Source organism: Heptranchias perlo, chromosome 40 (assembly GCF_035084215.1).
Source record: "Heptranchias perlo isolate sHepPer1 chromosome 40, sHepPer1.hap1, whole genome shotgun sequence".
Taxonomy (NCBI): Eukaryota; Metazoa; Chordata; class Chondrichthyes; order Hexanchiformes; family Hexanchidae; genus Heptranchias; species Heptranchias perlo.
Genome location: NC_090364.1, coordinates 5,689,889 through 5,716,292, shown reverse-complemented (window position 1 = coordinate 5,716,292; position 26,404 = coordinate 5,689,889). Strand labels below are relative to the sequence as shown.

The 26,404-nt window shown below is 45.7% G+C and overlaps 1 protein-coding gene across 2 annotated transcripts; it reads left to right on the top strand.

Moving 5' to 3' along the window:
* The first annotated feature begins 1,450 nt into the window (after positions 1–1,450).
* On the top strand, positions 1,451–25,373 carry ruvbl2 (RuvB-like AAA ATPase 2). 2 transcript variants are annotated; one of them, XM_067974467.1, is made up of 16 exons: positions 1,451–1,530; positions 2,865–2,919; positions 3,498–3,553; positions 4,541–4,682; positions 5,369–5,498; positions 6,745–6,811; positions 8,407–8,513; positions 10,008–10,101; positions 10,625–10,748; positions 12,599–12,693; positions 12,867–12,985; positions 13,419–13,538; positions 15,556–15,685; positions 17,863–17,977; positions 20,945–20,981; positions 25,174–25,373. In XM_067974467.1, exons 1-15 carry the CDS (start codon positions 1,522–1,524, stop codon positions 20,947–20,949), a joined length of 1,368 nt encoding a protein of 455 aa, XP_067830568.1. In that variant the 5' UTR covers positions 1,451–1,521; the 3' UTR covers positions 20,950–20,981; positions 25,174–25,373. The 2 variants fall into 2 exon arrangements, with proteins under 2 accessions (XP_067830568.1, XP_067830567.1); XM_067974466.1 differs by lacking the exon at positions 20,945–20,981.
* Positions 25,374–26,404: the final 1,031 nt, after the last annotated feature.

The window sequence follows — 26,404 nt, the reverse complement described above, 5'->3', positions numbered from 1 at the left end:
GCGGATGCTGAAAATCCGAAATAAAAACGGGAAAATGCTGGCAAACACTCAGCAGGTCAGGCAGCATCTGTGGAGAGAGAAACAGAGTTTACGTTTCAGGTCGATGACACTTGTTACAATGATTTAATGTTTTTCTTTGGTGACACTGTGGCAACTCAGTGTCACCCCTAATGGTCCACCAGAATAGGCTCAATCTCCTAATTTTTTTTAGTCTTTTCTTTCCCGGATTCAGTTCTTTTTGTCTATTTTTGTGTGTCATTAGGCTCCCCTTTTATAAGAGGGGGTTTGGGTGTGTTCATGTGCAGAAAACCAATAAACCCAAAATAAGCGTCAAATTATAATTTTATTATCTCAGTCCAGGATGCACTCCAGTCCCTGAGGTACCCACCGATCGTGGAAAGCCTCAAGTGTACCAGCAGACACCGCGTGCTCCCTCTCCAGGGCCACCCGGGCGCGGAGAATTCCACGGAAGAGAGGCAGACAGGCCGAGCAACCGCCCCCACGGGCCACGTCTAACCTGGCCCTGTGGATAGCCACCTTGGACAGGCCCAGGAGCAGGCCCACAAGGACGTCCACCGACCTGCCCGCTCCCCACCCACCCCCCCCAATCTCCTAATTGTTGCTCTCTCCCAATTGCAGTTGAGTTTTCTGGCCTGAATCCCCTTTACATGGAACTAAATTACATAAAATTTACAGCATAAAAACAGGCCATTCGGCCCAACTGCCCTATGCTGGCATTTATGCCCCACAGGAGCCTCATCCCACCTCTCTTCATCTAACGCTATCAGCATACCCTTCTCTGCTGCTGCTTCCCAATAGGAAATTAAGGAGAAACTTCTTTACCCAGAGGGTGGTGAGAATGTGGAACTCTCTGCTATAATACTAACTCAATGATACTAGCTCAATTGCTAAATTTAAATCTGAGATAGATGGCTTTTTGGCAACCAAAGGTATTAAGGGATATGGGCCAAAGGCAGGTATATGGAGTTAGATCACAGATCAGCCATGATCTTATCAAATGGCGGAGCAGGCACGAGGGGCTGAATGGCCCACTCCTGTTCCTATGTTCCTATAAGGTGTGGTTGAGGCAACTAGCATAGCACATTTAAGGGGAAGCTAGATGAACATGAGAAGGAAAAAGGAAAAGAAGGATATGCTGATAGGATTGGATGAAGTAGGGAGGGAGGAGGCTCACGTGGAGCATAAACACTGGCATGGACCTGTTGGGCCGAGTGGCCTGTTTCTATGCTGTACATTCTAAGTAATTCCCCAAATTCCTTAGACGGTATTATAAGAAATCCGGATCAAAGGCCGTGAAATCTGCTACACTGTTAAAAATATGAATAAAACCCTGTCATCAAATTTGTTGGAAATCAGGAGGAGCATTGGGGGGGGGGGGGAGTCTTTATACCGGCGCGGAACCTTTGTGCGGCGCGCCGGGTCTGGTCGGAGCGGGATTGGCAGGCGGACAGGAAGCTTCGCGCGCAGCTCAGTCCGGCGTTGGAAACCAGCGGCTGCAGCATGGCAACGGTGAGAGGGAGAGAGGCGCAAACAAAGGGCTAAACTCGGGCACCGAGCCCCCCCCCCCGGGGGTGGGGGGTGGGGAGAGGGAAAAGTAATAATCCTTTAAAAGAAACAAACTAAACCGGAGGGTGGCGGGGGCGCGCGGCCCGAGAAGGTTCTAGATTCGATCGCCGGTTTGTGGTGACCGAGATCCCCTCCCCCTCGGGCACTGCCCCCCCCCCCCCCACCAAAGGGAAGGTGACTAAGAATCACTCAGGCCTCCTGCTCCCCATCCAATAGCTCCTTCCCTTCCCAAACTTTGGGTTGGAGGGGGTTTGACGCGCCCCCCTTGGTCGAATAGCTCGCTCCCTCGCCGCCACCGCCCCCCCGGAGCTCGTTTGCCTGGAGTGAAGCAGTTATGGGTGACCCATCCGGCTGGTGGCTGTCATCCGAGCAAGTCTTGCATTTATATAGCGCCTTTCACGACCTCAGGACGTCCCAAAGCGCTTTACAGCCAACGAAGCACTTTTTAAATCTAGTCCCCGTTGTAATGTGGGAAACGCGGCAGCCAAATTTGTGCACAGCAAGATCCCACAAGCAGCAATGCGATAATGACCAGATAATCCGTTTTAGTGATGTTGGTTGAGGGATAAATATTGGCCAGAACACCGGGGCGAACTCCTCTGCTCTTCTTTGAAATAGTGCCCTGAGAGGGCAGACGGGGCCTCGGTTTAATGTCTCATCCGAATGATGTCACCCCCGACAGTGCAGCACTCCCTCAGTACTGCGCTGGGAGTGTCAGCCTAGATCTTGTGCTCAATGCTCTCGAGTGGAATTTTGGGCAAGTGTGCTACTGCCGATCCACGACTGACATCGGAAAGGAATTAATAGAAAAGGGAGGGAATGGGTTGGGGGGGGTAAGAGAAGGTGTCTCAGCAACATCTAGATGTGCTTCACCTACGTTGAATTAGTCTGAAGATTGTTGATCTGTTATCATGAGGCAGTCATTTTGGACACAACACAATGAGATGATTGAGCAGGAATGATGGTGTTGATTGAGGAAGGACTCTGGACAAAACCCTCATGCAACTCCAATAGTGTTGTGGGATTTTGCAAACCCACACAAACCATCAGAACAGGCTGCTACTCGAAATTATAGGACAGAGGCACAGTTGGTAATGGAAAGAGTAGCATTAAAGAACACAATCCAAATTTCAAGTAATAGTTGCCAACAAAAGATGCAACTATAGTTTTGAAATTTGTTGTAGTTGCAGTGAGAACATCACCTGGGTCCACTTTGTACTTTATTTAAAACTTGTGCCCCTCTGTAGACATAGTGCATGGATCTTTTTGTTTTTCAGACCACCACAACAAAGGTTCCTGAAGTGAGGGATGTCACCAGGATAGAGAGAATTGGTAGGTGAAAAATCAAACTTGTCCATTGTTTATTATTTTCTTTCCTCCACTGCTGGGGTGCAGACACCCTCAAAACTCCCCCAAATAGCCTTGCTTCACCTGTGAACCTCGACCGTCGATGTCAGCAGGCTGTTCATTCAGGGCACCTGACAACCCAGGGCTGTCCTCTCCTGACATCCACATACATATCGGATCGCGATCAGAGCAAAGAGTCCTGCCTCATTTTTACCCTTGCTACTCCGGGGGTGTTGTGGCCAATTGTACCTCCACAACTTCTGTCCTGGCAGGAATCAGCTAAATCAGCACAAAACAGGGTTTAATAATCTGGGATCTTCTTATCTCTATCGTTCTGTACCACAACAGGTGGTGCCTTCACGCACTGAGGCACTGGGGGAGTGACTCTTGATCTATTTTAAATCAAATTCCATTTTAGATGTGTGCACAGCAGTGTCTGCTCTTCAGTGATCATGATCAACATCAAAACTTCCTTAGGAAAATCTCTGAATGTAGAATTAGTGCCAGGACTGGGATTTGAACTCGATGATTTGAAATGACTGGTTTCTTTCTACTTTCCACAGGTGCCCATTCACACATCCGTGGCTTGGGACTTGATGACGCCTTGGAACCCCGACAGGTACAGTCTTGGGCAGTACGGAGGCAGTGTCATATGTAGTAGAATTGGGGTGAAGGGGATTATATAATTTGTTGCAATAGCGGAGATTGCAGGAGTTTGATATGATGCTGGGTCCTCAAAGTGAACCACCACCACTTTCCCCCCACTTCTCTCCCCATCTTTCCTGATGGCTCATGTTGGGTAGTTCCATAAGTGCTGGCAGCCTTCCTGTACCAAATGGCCATTCTTTGAGCTGAGAGTGTTGGCAGTCTATTCGACTGTCAAGGTCTTTGCAGTCAAATCTAATGTTCACATACACTTACTTTCCAGCAGAGGTCACTGGATAACAATCAGGAGCAGGAACCCTGGCCTATTGATTTGTATTTTCTTTTTTTGTCTTTCTTAAACCTGATAGACTGAGGCTTACTGCAGCACAGAGTAAGGATTGAACCTGGGACTTGGCTCAATACAATATCAAACAGTGCATTACCCACTAAGCCATCTACCCTCATGGACTTAAACCAGTTGTATTGCTAGGAAGGTTGGCTTATGTCAAATAAGGTAGTTGCACATTGTAAAACATAAAAACCAAAGTAATTATGATCAGTAGCAAAATGAACTGGTCTGGTTTGACATTTTATTCTGGACCCATGTGTGAATGGGTGACATACAGTTCCCTCCTGTGCTACACTGTTAATGTGACTATTCTACAGTATTATGGGGATTGAGCAAAGCTGCAGGTTAAATACAGATATATCCCTGGGGAAGCGGACTGCGAGACCCCAGTCAATGGGCAGACATCTCCCTGGGGGTGGGGACACAAACCCCCGAGTGTACAGATGTGTCCCAAAGGGAGTGACTAAGAGAGCCCACTTGGTGTACAGATAGCACATTTTTGAAACATGTAGAGTCATTTTGTGACCCAAAACAAAGTTTCCAGCAGCCTTGCCTATTTTGTGCGCTGTAAAAGTCTCCCTTGCTGAGGTGCTTGCTATTCTCCCACTTCAGGTCTCGCAGGGGATGGTGGGACAGCTGAGTGCTCGCCGTGCTGCCGGAATCATTCTCGAGATGATCAAGGAGGGAAAGATCGCTGGGAGAGCAGTCCTCATTGCTGGCCAGCCGGGAACTGGGAAAACCGCCATTGCAATGGGTACGAGATGCTTTTCCAATAGTGTTGATGGACTGCTGCGGTGCAAGAGCATAGAATTACAAAGGATGTACAGCATAGAAAGCGGCCATTTGGCCCAACAGGTCCATGCTGGTGTTTCTGCTCCACACGAGCCTCCTCCCTTCCTAAAGCAGCTTTAATTTGTTTTTGATATGGTTAAAAAAAGTACTGACAGTATATTAGGAACATTTCCAAAAGAAACTTGCATTTATATAGTGCATCTCGGCAACATCTTAAAGCACTTCACGTGATAAATTCTGTCGAAATGTAATACCTGTTGTTATGGATATAAATACAGCTGAGGCAGATCATTCAGTCCATTTAGCTCTTCTTTCCATAGAAACCTACAATCCCTCCAAAACTGTATCTAACTACCTCTTGGATGATGCCAGAGTTTGCACCTCCCCTGCTCTATCCTACCTGGAGATTACTCGAGGTATTGACCACTCTATGAAGATGTGCTTCCTGACAACAATCCTGAACTCACCGTTAACCAGTTTTGCGCCTATACCCATTCATCCCACAGTTATGGTTTAACTTGAAATAATGTTCAGGATGAATCTTTTCGATGCCACTTAGTATATTGCATAGTTCTACAATATGCATCTGAAGCGTTAACCTCGCAGTTTATTTTCTGTTTTTAATTGTAATGTATCGTGTTTCTGCAGGGATGGCTCAAGCCCTAGGGCAGGACACTCCATTCACAGCCATCGCCGGTAGCGAGATCTTCTCTCTGGAAATGAGCAAAACAGAAGCGCTGACCCAGGCTTTCCGCCGGTCCATTGGGGTCCGTATCAAGTAAGTACAGCTTGCCTGCATGTCATGGTCGTTTGTGTAATATAACGTTATAAAGCACCAATTGCTATAACCAATCGCACTCTTAACACTAACCAACCTCCCTCTCTCCATTGCAGCCTTTCTTGTCTCACTATTTTATTAATGTTACTACGGTCATTATTTCTCTGAACCTTCCTCTCCTGGTTCTGAGCTATAAATATACTGCCCAACACACTCATCCTGCTCCCTGTTCCCTTACTGTATTGAAATCGAGACTTGTCGCACCGTCTCCTCGGACCTCAAGACTGAAAAACCCAAGCTTGGCATCACCTAGTAACTGCCCACCCTTTGACTTTTACCAAACTCTGTGATCTGCACTATGATCCTTCACTTTTGTTTCTCTAGAGAAAGGTTAATATTTCAAGACTGCTTTGTAATATAATCTTTCTGTGCCTTGTAACACCTTGACTTGTCTGCAGATCAGTGTCAATCAGATTAATTGGTGGGTAGACAGATATAAAATATGTTAACTGATGGTCAGAACCAGAAATATCCCAATCGATACCTTTACTGTCAGGTTAAGATGGTGCTAGGCATAATTACCATTCAGGAGTTTGAGATTTAGTTTCTGTAATATTCTCATCTCATCTGGCTGTGAACTGTGATTAATGTTTAATATTTAGCTTCACGCAGTAGTGCTGGATGATATGAAGAGGGAGAGGCTAGCTCTTTCCTTGTCTGTGCATACTTTAAAAACCACAGGGCTGATGTGATCATCGGCAGGACACAGGGCTTGAGAGCCTAGCAGGGTGGAAGCCCTTATCGCAAAATTGGGCACAAGCTGCTCGCTGTCCTTTCTGTGCTCATCTTAGTGAGGAGGACGTCTGCCCTCCAGGCTCTTGCACCCTGGCGCTGAAGAGGCAGATCTACATCTAAGACTGAAAGCATGTTGTAATATCCGGGAAAATAAGTCCTCTGTAAGATTTCCGTAGCTTCATCTTAAGTCTTCACCTATAATTTTTAATGCACACGGCAGAGGGAGATAAGTTTGGCAGAGGTGGATGAGTACACTAGTCGATCTCCTGTGGCATCCAGACAAAGTGATATTAGTGATGCTGTAGGTATGGAGATCTGGAGCTTATGAAGTGATAGAAGTGTGCAGCTGCGATTGTGTGACAGGAAGCTTTATACTGGGAAAATCTTATCGATTTGTGTTAATTTAGGATAAATTTATTTTAATAAGAATTTTATTTTTTTTCAAAAACAGAGAGGAAACTGAAATTATAGAAGGGGAAGTTGTGGAAATTCAGATTGACAGACCAGCCACTGGCACGGTAAGTTCAGACTGGCATGAGTTGAAGAAATGTTTTGGTAGTATTCTTAAACTGAAATTTTTATTTGAAGCATGCTTCTTATTTCTTTGTCGTTCTTAAACGGGGAGGCAGGCTCACCGATTGTACAGCTGGGTGAGCCAATGAGTAGTCTCAGTCTGTGCGGCTCTCTTTTGGGGTGCTGCAGTTAGCCTTCGTGCCTCTGGGCAAGGGAAGGGAAAATCAGCCCAAGGTCCCCACTCCTGATCACTACCAAGTGACTCCAGCTGTAAAGATTTTTTTTGTGATGCCTCACACGATTGAAGAGCCAGCTGACATTCACTGTCATGGCTCACATGAGGAATGATTATTTAGGGGAGGTACTGGAAGGCAGCCATGGAATCATGCCCAGCAAAGAGCTGTGCATTCTTAGCAAAAATATCCAAGCGCATAACCAATGGAATGGCCGCCATTTAACAGTGCTCTCCGAACATTGAATTCACTGGGATAAAAGTCACTGGCCACCCAGCATGGAGGGGGAAATCATCGGGACTAAGACTTCTGATCCAGAAGTGCCGTAGACTCCCAACTAAGTGTCCAAAAACATAAGACGGGCTAGACCAAATCCCCAAAGGTTCCAGCCTAGCCCACGGGGTCTCAGACAGGAGCCAGCCCTCAAACTAACAAAAACCCAAAACTCCTGCAGTTTTGAACATATATTGGTTCGCTCCTGCAATTTCCCTCATCACACAAATGCACTGAACTCCTGATCTGAGCTATGTCATAATGGGATGAACTGAGGTTGAGCATGCTATAATGGGAGAGTTAAGGTACTAGAGGGATGTGTTTTAGTGGGAGGAATAGCCTTTGTTTGTCCTTCACTTTTCTTGCGTTAACCCATAGGGCTAGATGCAAAGTTTATGGGAGAGTCCTGTACAGCTACTATGCTCGCTTTCGTTGCTGTGCTGGGGCCCTGGGTAAAGGTCTACACTGTTGACTGCAGGTTGTGTGAGGAGACTAAGAACATATAGGGGAGGAAAGGTGGCGTCATCTCTAATATGTATATTTAACTTGGCAAATCTTTGATGGTAACATTGAAGTACTAATTATTCTGCCTCCAGCAGTGCCTTATCAAAGAGTACGATTCCTTTTTAATGAGTTTGAGTGAGGAATAGATGTTGCAGTTAGATGTTGCCCTTTTATGTCTGGGACTTCATTCAAATTCTGCCCAGTCAAATGGGAAGTACATCTCCCTTGTCTGCTAGCTGTAGGAATCCTATGTGAAACAAGTTTGAGCAAGACTTGAAGCGCTTCCTAGTGAATCCATAGTGCACATTGGCACAGAGTTGGCAACCGCACTCAAAGAGGACACAGTGTGGAATGGAAGTCATACTGATGCAGTGGGGGAGATGCTGTTCTGAGGTTAGGACTGAGGCACATTGTTGGGACAAGAGTGCACTGTGCTTTGCTGTTATCAAACCATGCTAACCCAGACCTGGAAGTGCTCAGTACTGACCCTGGGTACAAAGAGTGGGGAGATTCCAATTCCCCAGCACAGCACAGACTTTATTCACCTAGATTTGCAATAAGCATAATTATGTGTATTTTCTTTCCCGCAGGGTGCAAAGGTTGGAAAGTTAACCCTGAAAACAACAGAGATGGAAACAATCTACGACTTGGGGACGAAGATGATCGAGTGCTTGACAAAGGAGAAAGTGCAGGCTGGGTGAGTAGCTGATAGCACTGAACTTGACCAGAGAATGAAAGTTGGTATTAACCAAGACACACTGTGGTGCCTGCCTATCCACTCTCTCCCTGTTAAATCTCCTCCTATTGTCCACAATATCTCTCCACCACCACCCCAACTCCCCAATAATAATTTAAGTATCACCAGTATTTAAAATACAAATCATCAGCAGTTCCTGTAGAGTTATTACAGTGGCTTTTTGTTTTAAATTCCTCCCTTTCAGAGCTCTGTGAGGGAGTTGAATGAAGTCCCAGACATAAAAGGGCAACATCTAACTGCAACATCTATTCCTCAGTGTAGAAGTTCCTGAAAGTGGCCTAAGGCAACTTACCCATTTCTTTCTCCTTCTTCCCTGGTGAAGGCACCTGGTTTCTGTGTGCCATCTGCCTTGGGAGCTATTTTTAAAAACATATGCCACTGTTGTTTTACCCCCTTTTTTCAGATCTTGCCAGGATATGCACCTCCAGAGGCTGGATGAACTACTCCCATATTTCGGCCATAGCCCCTCTGCAGGCCCCACTCTGGCAGGCATGCAACAGAAGCCTGGCAATCACGCTTAGATTTTCAGTTTCCATGGTGATGCAGCCGTGGTTGAGAATTTTAGCTACCCTGATGGCTCAGTAAGTCTCATCAAGCACGTGGCTGAGCCAGACGGATTGGTAAAGTCCCAAGTTCGATTTCCTGTATGTGCTGAGTTACTTGGTCTGAGTCACGGGGAGCTGAGGTGCTATTAATAGCCTCAACATCCATAAGTTAGGAGGGGTGAACAAATCAGCCATCATTCCCGCCCCTGATAGCTACCCAGTGGCCTCTGCTGTAAAGTGTGAGTTCGTGGACGTTGGATGAGGGCGGGATTGGGCTGGACTCCGATGCCCACCACAGTCAAATAGCCTGCCGACACTCTCTGTCTGGGCTCATACATAACAAATTGAACAAGGTAAGTGTGTGGGAGGACGGGAGAAAAATTAACAAGGGGGGGCGAAAACTAATTTGAGGGGAAGAGGAAGGGTCTGAACCTATGTCACTTTAGTCCGTGGGACTGTACACCTCACATTCACAGAAGCATCTCAACAATTCTATCACATAGTTTCTTGCAGCTTATCAAAGGTAATGGAGGATTGTCTGACTCTAAAGTGGTGTGTGCTGTTATTACTGTTACTTGGTGTCACTAGCAAACTGGCTGAAGTGACTATCAGTGCCAGCAGCTGTGTGTAGTTTGGGCCATAAATGGGATAAAACATTTTAGCACAACAAAAAATAAAAGTACTCGGCGAGACAAATGGTGAAAGTAATACAGTTAGTTCAGATTGTCCCAGTGATGTGGTCAGAAACAGCTTTATACTTCTAGTTCTATTCAATTTCAAAAGAAATTGCTTCACTGTATTGGATGGAACCCCAAGATTTTTACCAGCTCTGTGTCGGACACTAATGGAATGATGTAAGTTTGTTTTTTCCTGCTTTTTTTTTTTGCAGAGATGTGATTACCATTGATAAGGCGACAGGAAAGATTAGCAAACTGGGACGGTCCTTCACGCGAGCCCGCGATTACGATGCTATGGGGGCCCAGGTATGTTTTGTTTTGCAGTGTTGATGCATTTTCTGGTGGGTATGTCTGCCAGCCTAGCCACCAGAAAACTGAGGGGCTCCTGAATACGAACACAAGTGTCTAGCCTGTGAATATTAACTATTAACGGTGGCTTTCAGTGTGGGTCACTGGGGGGAGGAGGGAGGGAGGGACGATCACACCCATTGTATACCATGTGTTGAGGTTTCAACCAAAGCGCATCAGGCTCTTTGCCGAGCAGGAAGAAAGATTGGAGGGTGAGTTGCTTGGTGGTCACTATCTAGTAACTCCCTTCTAGAAAATATCCATGTGTACATACTGGATGAGACAAGATCGGGCTCAGCTGTGATGCTGTCCATGGTTGAATAGCCTGCTTACAGTTGCTGTCTTAGGCTCACTCGTGAAGAACGGCCAGTTGTATGAGGTGCCAGAGGGCCACCAGCACCTGTCCCCCAGCAAGTCGGGAGGGGTAAAAAGAAAATCTAGTAAAAAGAAAAGTAACCGTGTGAAAACACTCCTTTTGCAGACAAAATTTGTGCAGTGCCCAGACGGGGAGCTTCAAAAACGGAAGGAGGTGGTTCACACGGTGACACTGCACGAGATTGATGTGATCAACAGTAGGACACAGGGATTCCTGGCCTTGTTTTCAGGTAAGACCTTGTCTAAGTCTTTTAACCTAGTGAAGCCAAAGGTCACTAGCAGCAAACAAAGGTTATGAAGAGTTAAAAAAAATCAGCATCCCCCAATGCCTCAGTAGGAAACCACGCTACCCAGTGTGGGAGCTGAGCCCATACAGAGCTTGAAGGCCCCACACTCCATATTCGTTCTGTGCTGAGTTAGCTGATCTCAGCCAGCACAGCGGTGGGGATACTGCAATTGACCTCGGAGCCCCTGGGCTAAGGAAGAGGGTAAAAAATCAGCCCAGGCTTCCCACTTCAGATTGCTGTCCACTGATCCCTGCTGTAAAGTTTTGTGGACTTCAAGTGAGGAAATAATCAGACTCAACTTTAATGGCCTCCCAGGTCGAATATCCTGCTGACACTCACACGAAAAGTGGCCATCTGGTTGGATCCAAGCAACGTTACCCCAGAAAGAGCATGCTTGAGACAGGAGGGAGAAATAAGGAAATTAAATGTAGCTCCTGGGATACCAGGAGCTGTGCTGTGTGCTGTTAAAGTATCCCTGTGTGTAGGTGTTTCATTTTGCAGTCACGGAGCAGTAAGTCATGGTTTCCCTGTGTTGTGGGAAAAATCACCACTCGGAGTCAGACTTAAAGATTCAACATGCAGTTTATTGGACAAAGTACTTTGGGAGAAGACTGGGGCGTTATGAAATGTCCTTTGTATTCCCAGACTGTAAGCCAGTTCTGGAATGTACAAACTCAACACTTTTAACTGTCTTTCCCACAGTCACAGAATCCATTTTATTTAATAGTGTCCCTTTGTTTAATAGAATCCATTTTGTTTAATAGTGTCCATTTTATTAGTAGTCAAGCGTTATATTTAAGCCTTTAATTAAGGTTAGTCTAATCTACACAAAGCGCATTTCAGTGTGGTTTTAGGGTAAATACCACTGTCGTGTACCCATTAGTCACTTCATCGTTGCCTTTAATTCAACAGTCCAAAATCCACGCTAACACCTGGATGGTGAGCTTTCTGACCTGGCAATGGTGTGGAGGCACTAGTTGGGGCTGGGCTCTTCTCTACAAGGAGGCAGTGGCAAATCAGTGGGTGCAGGGTGGGGGTGCCCTAAGCTGTTGTCCTGCACCTCCTGGCAGTTGATTATATAGTGACGTTGGCAGAGGGTGTGAAACATATTATCCATCTGGTCTTTTGACTGGGACTTGCAGCTCAGCATAAGAGCATCACGTTTAGTATAACCCGTACACACACATCCCTTTGACATGGCAGTGCTGCTCCTTCACAACTTTATTTGTGGGCTTTCACAACACGTGATTGACCACGTAGCTGTGTCACTCTGGTTATACTGTGGCCTAGGTGCAAAAATCTTGTACACCACACCTCACTGCTCTCTTTATTGCCTCTTTTATTTTATTTCTCTTATTCCACCACCCCCCCACCCCACTCCACAACCTTAGTATATGTAGGTTGAAAGAGTCTTAGTTGTGCTGTATTTCATTAGTTCCATAGCCTAGAACAGAAGGTGTCCAAACTACAGCCAGTGGGCCATGTGTCATCTTCCCCGGCCCCCCCCCACCCCGAGCCGGCAATCTGGGTCATGAAATCCAGGCACATCTGTCTTATTTGTCCTGTTTTAATTATCATGAGCCTGAAGGTTGGCAGTTCTTATGGCCGTTGCCTCATTGGTGGATAAATCCCAGATCTGTTGGTATCATCGACTTGGATCATGTACAAGTTGATGGGAGCCCGGAATTAAGGCTCCATGGTAGGCACCCGCGTCGCTCATGCAGACAAAAAGCTTGGACAACCCTGATCTATAAATATAGTTTGCCTCAATGTTTTTATGGGTCTTCTTCTAGGCGATACTGGAGAAATCAAGTCTGAAGTACGTGAGCAGATCAACGCCAAGGTGGCTGAATGGAGGGAAGAGGGAAAAGCAGAGATAATTCCTGGGGTAAGTATGCAAGGATTCAGTTCTTTCTGAGAGGAACCACCCGTGCTTTTTTTTCTCAGTGTATTGCACGTTGCAGGAATGTTCCTCAACATTGACTTTCCTCATTGAGGGATTGCATTTTAAATAATACTAAAAGGCAACGTGTTTACTCTTCTTGTGTTGGACTTTTCTAGGTGCTGTTTATAGATGAAGTTCACATGCTGGACATTGAATGCTTCTCCTTCCTAAACCGCGGTTTAGAGAGTGATATGGCCCCAGTCCTGATCATGGCAACCAATCGAGGGATAACCAGGTATGGCCACTCCCTCTAGATAAAGGCTGTCCAAACCTTTTGTCCTTGTGAGGCTCGTAGGTGTGGAGCCTAGGGGCTACAGGTAAAGCTTAAATCCACGTTCCTATTAATTTTTTTAGGTGTCTTAAGTTGTTGACGGTAGCAGAGCTTGGTGTTCTGATTTAGGATTTATACAGCAATAAACAATATTGTATTGAATTGTTTTCTTTCTGTTTGGGGGCAGTTTTGTTGTTGAAGACTTGCATACTTGTCTGTGGGCTATGTGAACACTTGGTGCCTGTTAAACCATGTCCCAGCATAGTAGCAATTCATGTAAAAAGAAAGGTCACCCCATCCATGCTGAAAGTGAGTCTTAGCTGAGAGTCCTTGATGTCATGAAAGGTTGTGAGCAGAAAGAGAAGGAACGTCCCACTTAATGTCTTTTGTTTTTCAGGATCCGTGGTACAAACTACAAAAGCCCTCATGGAATTCCAATTGACTTACTGGATCGATTGGTAATCATCTCAACCTCACCCTACAATGAGAAGGAAACAAAACAGATTCTAAAGATCAGGTGAGGTGTTCATCTCAGAAAAAGCAAATGAGGAAGTACTGTGCCACAAAATAGTAGGAGGTGGGTTTGTGATTGCTGCCTTCCAGCACAGTGAACTTTCAATCTTGACCATTTAAAGGTGATAGCAGAGGTCTTTATACAGAGGGAGGGATAATTCAGTCACAGAATTATCCTGTGTCCCACATTCTTGTACCTCCTAATAGCTCTCGTCGAAGGTGCTACAACTGGCCTCAGCACCCCTGGGTTAAGGAAGGTCATTTGGTTCAGATACTGGAGTGTGGGTATACTGCTGGTACTATATCTCAGCAAGAGTCAACATCTTCAGGAGATCGGAGGAAAACAATTCCACAACTTGTTCATGTACTGAAGGAGTTGACTGGTTCAGGAGACACTTAAACACAGTCAGTCACGGAGAGTGAAGTGAAGATGCTGTAAGTATCAGCTCGCTCTGAGGAATAGTGGAGAAGAGTTGACAATGTCATTTGGGTTGTGAAGGGAGATGGAGACGGGAAATTGGCCCAATGCTATTCCCTTCTCACTTTCACTTAGACTCACCTCACTGAGAGATGTGGGCGGGGGGAGGGTAACCAGTTGTATTTCTCAAGTGGAAGTGAGGGTTGGGAGGAGAAATTGACCTAATAGAATCTGCTTCCCATGTTCCTCGGGCCTATCTCCCTGCCTTTGAGCATCCAAGGAGAATTGAATGCAATCAAAACAGGAATTAGGCAAAGAAAAGGGAAAGAAATAACTATAACTTGCGAGCATGTTGCACTGAAATGCCTATGGTAATTGCTGATGTGTATTTGTTTTATTTGATTGTCCTCGTTAACTGGGAGAGGTTTTTTCACTTGTTTCTTGATTTAATTTACAAAATTCTAATATACCTTAAACCTAGTTCCATTCCAGCCGCCCTGTGGTGGAAAACTGCTGGAGGGGTAGTGGCCTACAGTGTATGTTAATATACATTCTGATCATACTCCTTCCATTCAACCATTCTAGGCAGCAATCTAGATGGCCGCAGAGAGCATCATGAGGCTTGCAGCCTCTACAAAGCCAGGACTGTGCCTGTTAGAGAGCAAGATTCCCTGCATGCTAGCTATCACTGTAACTATCACTGATAGCTGCATTTCCCCATTGTGGAGAGGTTGAACCCTTCCAACAAATGTGAATGAAACATCCACGGCGTGTGTACCAGTTGGAGCAGGTAATGCGTGTACTCCACCTGGAACTTGAGAGTGTAAGGCAGTCTGGAGCCCTTTCCTGGCAGCCCATGCAACTCCAACATCTTCCAGACCACCTCCCGTGGTCAGAATGGGATCACAAACTAATAACTCTCAGTGCCCCACAAAAGGCCAGCGACCCTACCCTGAAGGTGGGCAAGACTGTTGATATCGCCCCAATCCAGACATACAACAAGGACTATCATCAAATCAACTTGATCACTGAATCAGTATTACACCGATCGCTCTGAATGGACGTGGAAAATTGTATTTGTGATCATATCAGATTTTGCGTACATATTAATTATTGATCTCTATTTCACAGTGGGACATGGTCCTGAGAAACTAGGGAGGGAATAACATACAGGGTGAGGATACGGAGAGTCTTATATTACCATCAGCTTCATCCATCTGTTTCCTCCACTTTAAGTCCCAGAGCAAGTTGTCTGGAACAATTAGGGTATTAAAGCAACAAACTACGTCCTTGACTTTCCTTAGGCTCTTGCGTACTCTGTCTCCACTCAATGTAGCCTGGTGATCCAGTCAACGTCAGCAGCTCACCATGAGTGTAACAGCGGACACTGGAAGTACAAACTTGGATCTGCTTGTTTGTGACATAACAAACTGATGTATTTCGTTATCTGATTGAAGAAGAGCGTTTTCTAAACCGCGAGCAAAATACGATTGTTACTATATGTAAAATAGAGAGGAAGTGGGGGGTGGGGTTTAGTTTAGCATCGGCAGGTTCTTAATAGTACAGCCGACTTTCCATAAAATTTTGTACCCACTGTGTACAGGTGCGAAGAGGAGGATGTGGAGATGAGTGAGGATGCGTACACAGTCCTGACACGGATCGGTTTGGAAACGTCGCTCCGTTATTCCATCCAGCTGATCACGGCTGCTAACCTCGTCTGCAAAAAGCGCAAGGTAAACAGCGAGCAGGCGCACTTCCTAAAAGTTAATTTTCCTCCTTTTTCCTCTTTGTATCCTTCTATTGTGAATTTTGTGTTTATTTGAGATGAGAATACCTGATTGAAGAAAAGAGTTTTCTAAACCGCAAGCAAAATACGATTGTTACTATAATTAAATAGAGAGGAATTGGCAGGTTCTTATTAATACAGCCAACGTTTTGTAAAATTTTGTGTTCCCCCCCCCCCACGGTGTGCTGATGGTGGAGGGGGTGGATATTGAGCACAGTAGCAGGGGCACCATTCAAGTAGAATGCTCTGTCCTGAATAGAGTCAGGCTTACATAAGAACATAAGAAATTGGAGCAGGAGTAGGCCAATCGGCCCCTCGAGCCTGCTCCGCCATTCAATAAGATCATGGCTGATCTGATCCCAACCACAAATCTAAAGAACACAAGAAGTCGGAGCAGGACCCGGCCACATAGCCCCTGGGCCCTCTCCGCCACCCACAGGGCATTGACCGATCCGAACTCAGCTTCATGTCCAATTTCCTGCCCGCTCCCCATAACCCCTAATTCCCTTTACTTCTAGGAAACTGTCTATTTCTGTTTTAAATTTATCTAATGATGTAGCTTCCACAGCTTCCTGGGGCAGCAAATTCCACAGACCTACCACCCTCTGAGTGAAGAAGTTTCTCCTCATCTCAGTTTTGAAAGAGCAGCCCCTTATTCTAAGATTATGCCCCCTAGTTCTAGTTTCACCCATCTTTGGGAACATCCTTACTGCATCCACCCGATCAAGACCCTTCACAATCTTATATGTTTCAATAAGATCGCCTCTCATTCTTCTGAACTCCAATGAGTAGAGTCCCAATCTACTCAACCTCTCCTCATATGTCCGCCCCCTCATCCCCGGGATTAACCGAGTGAACCTTCTTTGTACTGCCTCGAGAGCAAGTATGTCTTTTCTTAAGTATGGAGACCAAAACTGTATGCAGTATTCCAGGTGCGGTCTCACCAATACCTTATATAACTGCAGCAATACCTCCTTGTTTTTATATTCTATCCCCCTAGCAATAAAAGCCAACATTCCGTAGGCTTTCTTGATCACCTGCTGCACCTGCATACCAACTTTTTGATTTTCTTGCACTAGGACCCCCAGATCCCTTTGTACTGCAGTACTTTCCAGTCTCTCGCCATTAAGAAAATAACTTGCTCTCTGATTTTTCCTGCCAAAGTGCATAACCTCACATTTTCCAATATTATATTGCATCTGCCAAATCTCCGCCCACTCACCCAGCCTGTCTATATCCCCTTGCAGGTTTTTTATGTCCTCCTCACTCTCTACTTTCCCTCCCATCTTTGTATCATCTGCAAATTTTGATATGTTGCACTCGGTCCCCTCCTCCAAATCGTTAATATAGATTGTAAAGAGTTGGGGACCCAGCACCGACCCCTGTGGAACACCACTGGTTACTGGTTGCCAGTCCGAAAATGAACCATTTATCCCAACTCTCTGCTTCCTGTTTGATAACCAATCCTCCACCCATGCCAGAATATTACCCCCAATCCCGTGATTTTTTATCTTAAGTAATAATCTTTTATGTGGCACCTTGTCGAATGCCTTCTGGAAGTCTAAATACACTACGTCCACTGGTTCCCCTTTATCCACCCTATACGTTATATCCTCGAGTGTTGTTGCAGCTGCACCCGTCTGGTGAGTGGTAAGTATTCAATTGTGCTCCTGACTTAAGGAAATGGAGCACTTTCCCCTTTTGGGCAGCCAGTATCAGCATCAAGCACTCCTAGGACAGGCACAGATGGTTAAATGCAAAGTAAAGCTCCTCCTATTTTACCCCCCAACAATGTACCTCAGCCCCAACCTCAGAAGAGCACCCCTTTTTTTTTGTGGCATCCTTCCATTTCCCACAACATCCATCCTGTTGCCTCTCCGAGACTGCCAAATTAGTACAGAATATGAGGCAGTTTAGTGCTATGAGATTATAAAACTAATTTTTGCAGCCAGCAGAGAGAGGAGACCTTCATTTAATCAGTGTGGAAGGATTCCACCCCAGAGGTGAAAAGCCTCTGACTCACTCACTGCATCACCTGATCTGTTCCACTTTTCCATCCTCTCCCCAATTTCTCTCTCTCATTTTAGTTATAGTAACAATTGTATCCTCTTTTGTTTACTCCAGGGAACGGAGGTGCAAGTGGATGACATTAAGCGGGTTTACTCCCTCTTCCTTGATGAGTCTCGCTCAACACAGTACATGAAAGAATACCAGGATGCCTTCATGTTCAACGAAATGAGTGAGTTCAGTCCTGCAGCAGGAGCTACAAATTATTAATAAGTGAAATCTCATCTGTAACAATCTCATCAGAGGCTGTGGAGGATATTTGCAGTCACCTACGTGCTCTCTCAGCTGGAGTCCAGGGCATATAAAATGTTGTACGGTGCTGTGGTGGCACAGTGGCTTGCTGTAGCGATAATGCCAAGCACAGCATTAATGCGGGTTTGTTTTCCCTTCTCCCTGCACCCCCCCATGATCCCTTGGGTGGTGAACTTTCCTGATCGTCAACATACCATTAGGAGAAGGACACCAATTGTAGTTTCTTTTAAAATTAATTTTGTGCTTTTTTTTGCATTTGTTCTCGGGACATAGGTGACACTGGCAAAGCTGCATTTAATGCCCATCCCGTGTTGCCCTGAGCCAGTGATGATGGCCTGCTCCTTGAATCGCTGCAGCCCTTGTGCTGATGATGCCCCCACACTGCTGTTCAGTAGGCAAGTCCAGCATTTTGATCCCGTCATAATGAAGGAACAGAAGTGTATGTCCAAGGCAGGATGGCATGTGACTTGGAGCTGAAGATGCTTAATGGATATTGCTGCTCTTGTCCCTCTTCGCGGTAGAGGTCACAGGGCTGAGAGGTGCTGTTGAAGTAAGCTTGGTGAGTTGCAGTCCTGTAGATAGTACATACTGCAGCCACAGTGTGCTGATGGTGGAGGGGGTGGATATTGAGCACAGAAGCAGGGACACCATTCAAGTAGAATGCTCCGTCCTGAATAGAGTCAGGCTTGTTGAGTGTTGTTGCAGCTGCACCCGTCTGGTGAGTGGTAAGTATTCAATTGCACCCCTGACTTAAGTCTTGTAGATGGTGAAGAGACTTTGAGGACTCTGGATGTGAGCCACTTGTCACAGAGTATCCAGCCTCTGCCCTGCTCTTGAAGCCACAGGGTGAACATGACTTGTCTAGTTCAGCGCCTGATCAGTGGTGACCCCAGGATGTTGATGGTGGGGAAGTTGGAGATGGTGGTGCTGTTGAAATTCCAGAAGAGGTGGTTGGATCTTTTTCTTTTGGAGATCATCATTGCCTGGCACTTACTGAGGTGAGGGACCTTGGTACTGGCGAAAGGGCCACTTTCCATTTTGTACATTCAGTGTTAGCATAAAGCAGTTAGATCAGATGCAGCATAAAGATCCCTCTAGTCTCATTTCTGTATCTTAGCCCCAACTTCAAATGAGTGCCCTCTACTGCACCATTTTCCCTTCCCTAGACATCTCATGGCCTCTGAGTGAGATTGCCAGTTTAGTTCCAATTAACACTGAATTAGGCACAGTTTAGTGCAGTGGACTGCTGCCCACTCAGTAATGGTTGAGACTGCCCAAACCCAAGTCAGGCTACCAGCAGACAGGAAGCTTTTGTTCCATTTTTCTGGGCTTGATTTGAATCCAAAAGTGAAAGGCCCACGTCTAACCCACTGAGCCCCTGAAAATGGGATCGAGGAGGGATGAAAAATCAAGTGGACGGGCACAATATCGCGCAATTCCTAGCATCCACTTAGAGTATGACATGGGCAGAGGCCTGAGAGCAGCCTGACCGAAGCCTCAGGAAATGGTTGTAGTGGGAGGGGACAAGAAATATTTGAGTGTTTTACTGCAGTGATACCAGCTGGCTTTGAATTAAATCAGAAATGTGCACTGGTGATTGAATACACGTGTAATTAGTCAAACGTAAAGTTATGAGTCCTTGCATTTCATTGATTTCACTAATCAAACAGTGCACCCAAAGCCATCAATTGTGCATCGTAAAAGTGTGGCTAGAGTGACGAAGATAATTCTGGCTATTAGGCATTTAGGTAATTGCAAAAGGTTAAGGAAGTTGGCTTGTTTTCCTAGCAATAAAGGAAAGACTTTGCATTGATCTCATTGAAGTTTTTAAGATTATGAAAGTATCTGACAAATTTGATCTAGGAAGGTTTTCCACTGTGGCAAAGGAACCAGATTTGAGGAATAAGTTACCAAGGAAGGCCATTGAAGCAAATCATGTAAGTCCTGTGAATTACAAGATTCTGAGGGAACTCGATAGGGTAGATGCTGAGAGGATGTTACCCTCATGGGGGAATCTAAAACTAGGGGGCATAGTCTCAGAATAAGGGGTCGCCCGTTTAAGACGGAAATGTGGAGGAATTTCTTCTCCCAGATGGTCGTGAATCTTTGGAATTCTTTACCCCAAAAAGCTGTGGAGACTGAGTCATTGAATACATTCAAGGCTGAGTTAGACAAATTTTTGATCAGCAAGGGAGTCAAAGGATATGGGGAAAGGGCAGGAAAGTGGAGCTGAGGTAAAAATCAGATCAGCCATGATCTCATTAAATGGTAGAGCAGGCTCGAGGGGCCGAATGGCCTATTCCTGCTCCTATCTCTTATGGTTTCATGGCTTCAAAAGGCAAATTGATGTGTTTCTGGAGAGAGAAGGGATATACAGGTATATTCAGCGGGGATCCAGGTTTGAAGGACATCTGGGGTAGAGGTGGGGCTGCAACACTACCCTTGATTTCCCCCTTCAAGCGTAGCTCCCAACCAGGTTTGCTAAATTTACTGTATGGAAAGAAGGGGGTTACTGGGGTTGGAATCACTCAAAGGGAGCAGGGCCTCTTGGGACCATTGGCTTTTGCCTGTCCCTAAGAATTATGTTTTCATAGAAAATGCTGGAGAAGCTTAGCAAGTCAGGCAGCATCTGTGGAGAAAGAAACAGAGTTAACGTTTCTGCTGACAGATCGTCGACCCGAAATGTTAACTCTCTTTCTCCACGGATGCTGCCTGACTTGCTGAGCTTCTCCAGCATTTTCTGTTTTTATTTCAGATTTCCAGCATCCACAGTATTTTGATTTTGAATTATGTTTTCATGTTGTGCATCCTTGGTAATTGTCTGTCTGTACTGGTTGCATGCAAGCAGTAGAGTTTAATAAATCCTGTGCTTCTTTCACCCATTCAGAGTGAGAAAGGAGCACCACCTCCAGCTTTCAGAAGAGGTACAAGCTTTCAGTCCTATATCATTTAGAAATTATAGTTTAAAACGAGGACGTCTCACTATGAGGGCCTCCATTTTAACCCAACGGTCCCGCCATAGGGACCTCCATTTTAACCCACCAGCCCTGCCGTAGGGACCTCCATTTTAACGCAGCAGTTCCCCCATGGGGATCTTCATCTTAGTTCAGGATTCTTGACATTGAGGGTTAATGTTTTTAACATTGCAGATAGAGCCACACAACCACACTTTTCTTTCACAATTCAATTTTAATTATCTTGTTATATAAACAGAATAGTTTATGAAGAGATGTGAATAGGAATTATACGGTGCTCATGGCTTTGAATCTAATTCATTTGTATGACATAAATTGTATTGCTTTGTATGTCTTCTCTCTGCTGGGCTTCTCAAGCGTTATCTCTTTCCATGATGTACAGCTTTCTGTTTCACTTTGTACAACTCAAGTTGGAGTACACCTCTGGGAGGGAGGAGGTGTAGCCTTCCAGTACGTTATCCAACTGACCATTGTTCACATGTGAACCTGGATGATGAATGATATGTCATATCAGCGAGGGGATTGTCCTCACTCACGTGCACATGCATACATATGTACACTCAAACAAATATACACACATTTTCAGGTTGGATAGCAGTCAAGAGTGGGAACCCTGGCTAATTTCCCTCTGCCCCTTTCCCAAGCCCAGAGATGACGAAGCCAACTGTAGCACCGCCAATACCACCAGGCAGAGACCAGCCAACTCGGCACAGGTTGAGAATCAAACCTGGGACCTTGGCACGTGATGCTATGGGGAAAGATTTTGATCTGAATAACGATCCGTGGCATAAATGAGCTCACCATCAAATTACAAAAACTGATCCAAGATTCCGTTCGTCACTGTGTGTGTGTGTGTGTGTGTGTGTGTGTGTATGTGCTTACGTATGTATTGGGCAAGATTGTTATATCCTCTGTGGTTGAATAGTCTGCCAGCACTCTCCAACTTGGCTTGCAAGCGAAGAATGGTAATTTACATTAGGGACTGGGGGGGAAGGTTTAGCATCCTCCCCTTTGTTTATTATAAATGGATCCACTTCCCCATGCTTTTTAATTGTTCAGCCATAACTCAGTGGCGTCCTGGTAGGTTTTTCAGTGGCCTCCAATTTTGATTCGGGGGTCTGGTTCGGTGAGTTTATCTTTATTGACAAGCTGTAAATCCACTCAGAAGCTGCTCAGAGTTGTTTCTTATTTTTAACCTAAAACAAAAAAAAAATCAAAATTGCACAACCTGAATATTTTAGATTGTCCATTTTATTTCAAAAATATTTTTAAAATAAATAGGAATGTGAGAGTTTTCCTCATGGGTAAAACAACTAACTGGTGTAACATTAAGCTGTACAGACCAGAGATACCAGGGTTGATCCCAGTCTGTGCTTGTTGTTGATCTGATCAGCAGCAGCAGCAGTTCGATGCAACAATTGGCCTCATTGCCCCTGGAATATGAAGGGGAGAAGGTTCCCCAGTGTTAATTTCTATCCAGCACTCTACCCCGCTGTAACATCTGTAGACATTGAGTGAGAATGGGATCAGACTTGACTATGATGCTCTTCACAATCCAATATCCTGACCGCACTCACTGTGTGGGTTCACATGAACCAGTTGGAGGAGGTACGGGAGGCTGCTGAAGACTGTATCCCAGAAGAAGGCAGCTCCTTCAGGAGCGATACTTAAATATAGCTCTTTGGAACATGTTTGGTGCTGGTGAGGAGACTTTCTATTTAAAGGGGAGGGTGTCCTAGTGACATTGTGGTCTGTGGACCGGCAGAAACCAAATTTGATTTTTCTCCCTTCTCCCGCGCCACTGAGCTTCTGATCTCAACAGTGCCTGTGGTAGGTGCCAAGCAGAACCCACGAGCTGCCCCAGAGAAGTGAGGAAGACTTGTTTCCCGTGACTCTACGTGACTAGTTCAGAGACACAGTGGTAGAGACTTGGGAACAGTTCGTCCTGCTCGTCAATTGTTACATGACCTGAAGGGGGACCAGAGAAAATGTTTACCTAAACATTGCTGCAGGAGTTCCTCAGGGCAGTGTCCGAGGCCCAGCCATCTTCAGCTGCTTCATCAATGACCTTTCCTCCATCATGAGGTCAGAAATGGGGATGTTCACTGATGATTGCACAGTGTTCAGTTCCATTCACAACCCCTCAGATAATGAAGCAGTCCGTACCCACATGCAGTAAGACCTGGACAACATCCAAGCTTGGGCTGATAAGTGGCAAGCAACATTCGTGCCAGGCAATAACCATATCCAACAAGAGAGAGTCTAACCACCTCCCCTTGACATTCAACGGCATTACCATTGCCAAATTCCCCACCATCAACATCCTGGGGGTCACCATTGACCAGAAACTTAACTGGACCAGCCATATAAATACTGTGGTTACAAGGCAGGTCAGAGGCTGGGTATTCTGCAGCGAGTGACTCACCTCCTGACTCCCCAAAGCCTTTCCACCATCTACAAGGCACAAGTCAGGAGTGTGATGGAATACTCTCCACTTGCCTGGATGAGTGCAGCTCCAACAACACTTGAAGCTCGACACCATTCAGGACAAAGCAGCCCGCTTGATTGGCACCCCATCCACCCCTAAACATTCACTCCCTTCACCACCGGCACACTGTGGCTGCAGTGTGTACCATCCACAGGATGCACTGCACCAACTCGCCAAGGCTTCTTCGACAGCACCTCCCAAACCCGCGACCTCTACCACCTAGAAGGACAAGGGCAGCAGGCACGTGGGAACAACACCACCTGCACGTTCCCCTCCAAGTCACACACCATCCCGACTTGGAAATATATCGCCGTTCCTTCATCGTCACTGGTCAAAATCCTGGAACTCCCTTCCTAACAGCACTGTGGGAGAACCGTCACCACACGGACTGCAGCGGTTCAAGAAGGCAGCTCACCACCACCTTCTCAAGGGCAATTAGGGATGGGCAATAAATGCTGGCCTCGCCAGCGGCGCCCACATCTCATTAACAAATAAAAAAAAACCTAAAAGGGGGTCCTGATGGCGAGATTCTCGATAGTAATTGTTGGCTGGCTTTTTGTTCTTAATATGCTAGAGGGTAAGATCACCTTCAAAGTGTAAAACTGGTCAGTTTTTGATTTTGTCGAATGGAATCTGACAAATCAGCCGAGAAGTTAGCTGATCTCAGCTGGGGCAGAAGTTGGAGTGCCAACATTAACCTTATCAGCCCCAGGCTAGGGAGGAGTAAAAATCACCAGGACATCCGCTGCTGGTCACCATCTACTGACTTCTGCTGGAAAGTACACATTGAATGAGAACATGATCAGGCTTGCCTGTGAGGTACCTCCACCCCCACCCCCCCAGTCACTGATCTTGATTAACTAGCCCGCTAATGCTGACTGTCCAGGCTCACATAAAGAATGGCCACTTGGCTGAAATACCAGAGGGCAACGTAAAATTGTACCCTAGAAAGAGTCCGTGCCTTCAGGAGATGACTGTGTAACAGTTTGTAATTAGACAGTCAGTTTGAAGATACCTGACCATTGCCCATTCTCCATGACAGTCTCCTGTGCCTCCCATTGGCTGGTATTGTGTGGTATTTTAAAATTGGTCTTATACAGATTACAAGTCCATGTTGTTCTATTGATGATGCTTGTTCATCTAATGCCACACTATAACAAGTCTGGACCCACCCCTTGCTGTGACTTTGCCTCAGTAAACATCCTGCATGGAAATGGATTGAAGTATTGCACTAAAGGGCTTCACTACCTGTGTGTATCGTAGCAATAAAGAAATGCATCACAGTAAGGGGCAGGACAGTGAAAGCATACTTGAGCCTAATGCTGCCCTCACATCGAGGTGCACACACTCACACACTTTCCTGCAATGCTAACTGGATAGCAATCAGCATTGGGAGCCTTGGCTGATTATTTATTTTCCTCCATTGCCCAAGAAACACAATGTGGGTTGTAGCACCTCAGACTGAGATCAGCTAACTCCACACAGATCAAACCGGAGCCTTTTGGTCTATATGGCTTAGTGCTGCGCTGTGCAGTGCCTTTACCTACTAGGCCGTTGGGGGGGGGGGGGGTAGAAATACCTCTTAAAACACAAATGAGATCTGGCATGGTGCGTTTACATATATAGTCACTCTATCCTTTTGTTGTTTTACAGAAGGTGAATCAATGGACACCACTTAACCTTCGAGATGATGTGAATGCTTTTAGTGATTAAAAGCGTTGAAGATATTATTTGTTACGATGGAGACCTGGTCATTTTGTTGGTTTGAAGCATGTGTTTTGTCACTTTTTATCTTTCCGCAGTTTTTTTTGTACAATAAATTCTGAAAGACTTGACTTTCACATTGAACTTTGCTGCAGGTTTTGCTTTTGGTACTTTGCGCTCCGTTAGTCATAATACACCCCTCTGTGGTTACAGTGATGGCTGGTCTGGTGAAGAACAGTGCTTTAGTGCACCATGGGGCTACAATGCAGGTCGAGTCCCCCATCTCACTCGGAGGTGGTTTCTCCCCTCCTCTCTTGCAGCTGCTGATTTGCTGGGGCACAGTTCCACAGGCACGAGCAACCCCTCCACTACCTCACCCGAGAGGCCATTCTGCATTTGTGCGCCTGGACGGTGTGTGCGCAGGCTATTCAACCAAGGGAGGTGTCACTACTGAGAGAGATCCAATCCCTCACCTGACTTCTTCACGCGCACAACGTCAAGCAGGCCTTACTGAACGGTGATCAGGAACACTGGCTGATTTTTCCCCTTCCTAGCCCAAAATTGCCGAGACCAATTGCAGCTGCTGTCCCATCCGAGATCAGCAAACTCAACACAGACCAGGGATTGAACCTTGGACCTTCTGTCTGTACGCTGGGTGCTGCCTTAATGCTGTGGAGCTTGATTTGACAGGACTGTACTTTTGAAGTGATTCTGTTTAAAGTCCATCCAGTGAGTGTAATGATGCAGGATTTTCAATTCTTACTGGCAAGATACCCGTTGAGTTATGCTGTACAATTTAAACAATATTTAATATTCCAAGATGTGAAAATGTTCTTTATTACACAAAAATGTACTCACATAAACAACCAGTTTAAAGGAGCTGTGTACCAACTATGGAGTGTACCGTGACATCTATTTTTACTCCACATTGACATTTTTGGTAATATTTTCATAGTCATTTGTGTTAGGGCAGTCAGTTCCAGGATTGTATCACTTTCCCACTTTTGGCATTCCGTATTTTCAGGTCAGGTACAGTACAAGTTTGATGCAGGGCTTAATTCTACATTAAGTTCTCTGAGATGAGTTAGATCATGGTCGATGCAGAGTAAAGCTCCCTCTACACTGCCTTAGTCCAAAAGCACCTCCTAATGTGTTAATATGACATTTCCATTTCTGATGC

Bases quoted from the DNA above. Each gene is read 5' to 3' on its own strand.
- ruvbl2 (XM_067974466.1), top strand. The intron at 5,499-6,744 runs GTAAGTACAGCT...TTTCAAAAACAG, and splicing joins TCCATTGGGGTCCGTATCAA to AGAGGAAACTGAAATTATAG. The intron at 17,978-25,173 runs GTGAGTTCAGTC...GTTGTTTTACAG, and splicing joins CTTCATGTTCAACGAAATGA to AAGGTGAATCAATGGACACC.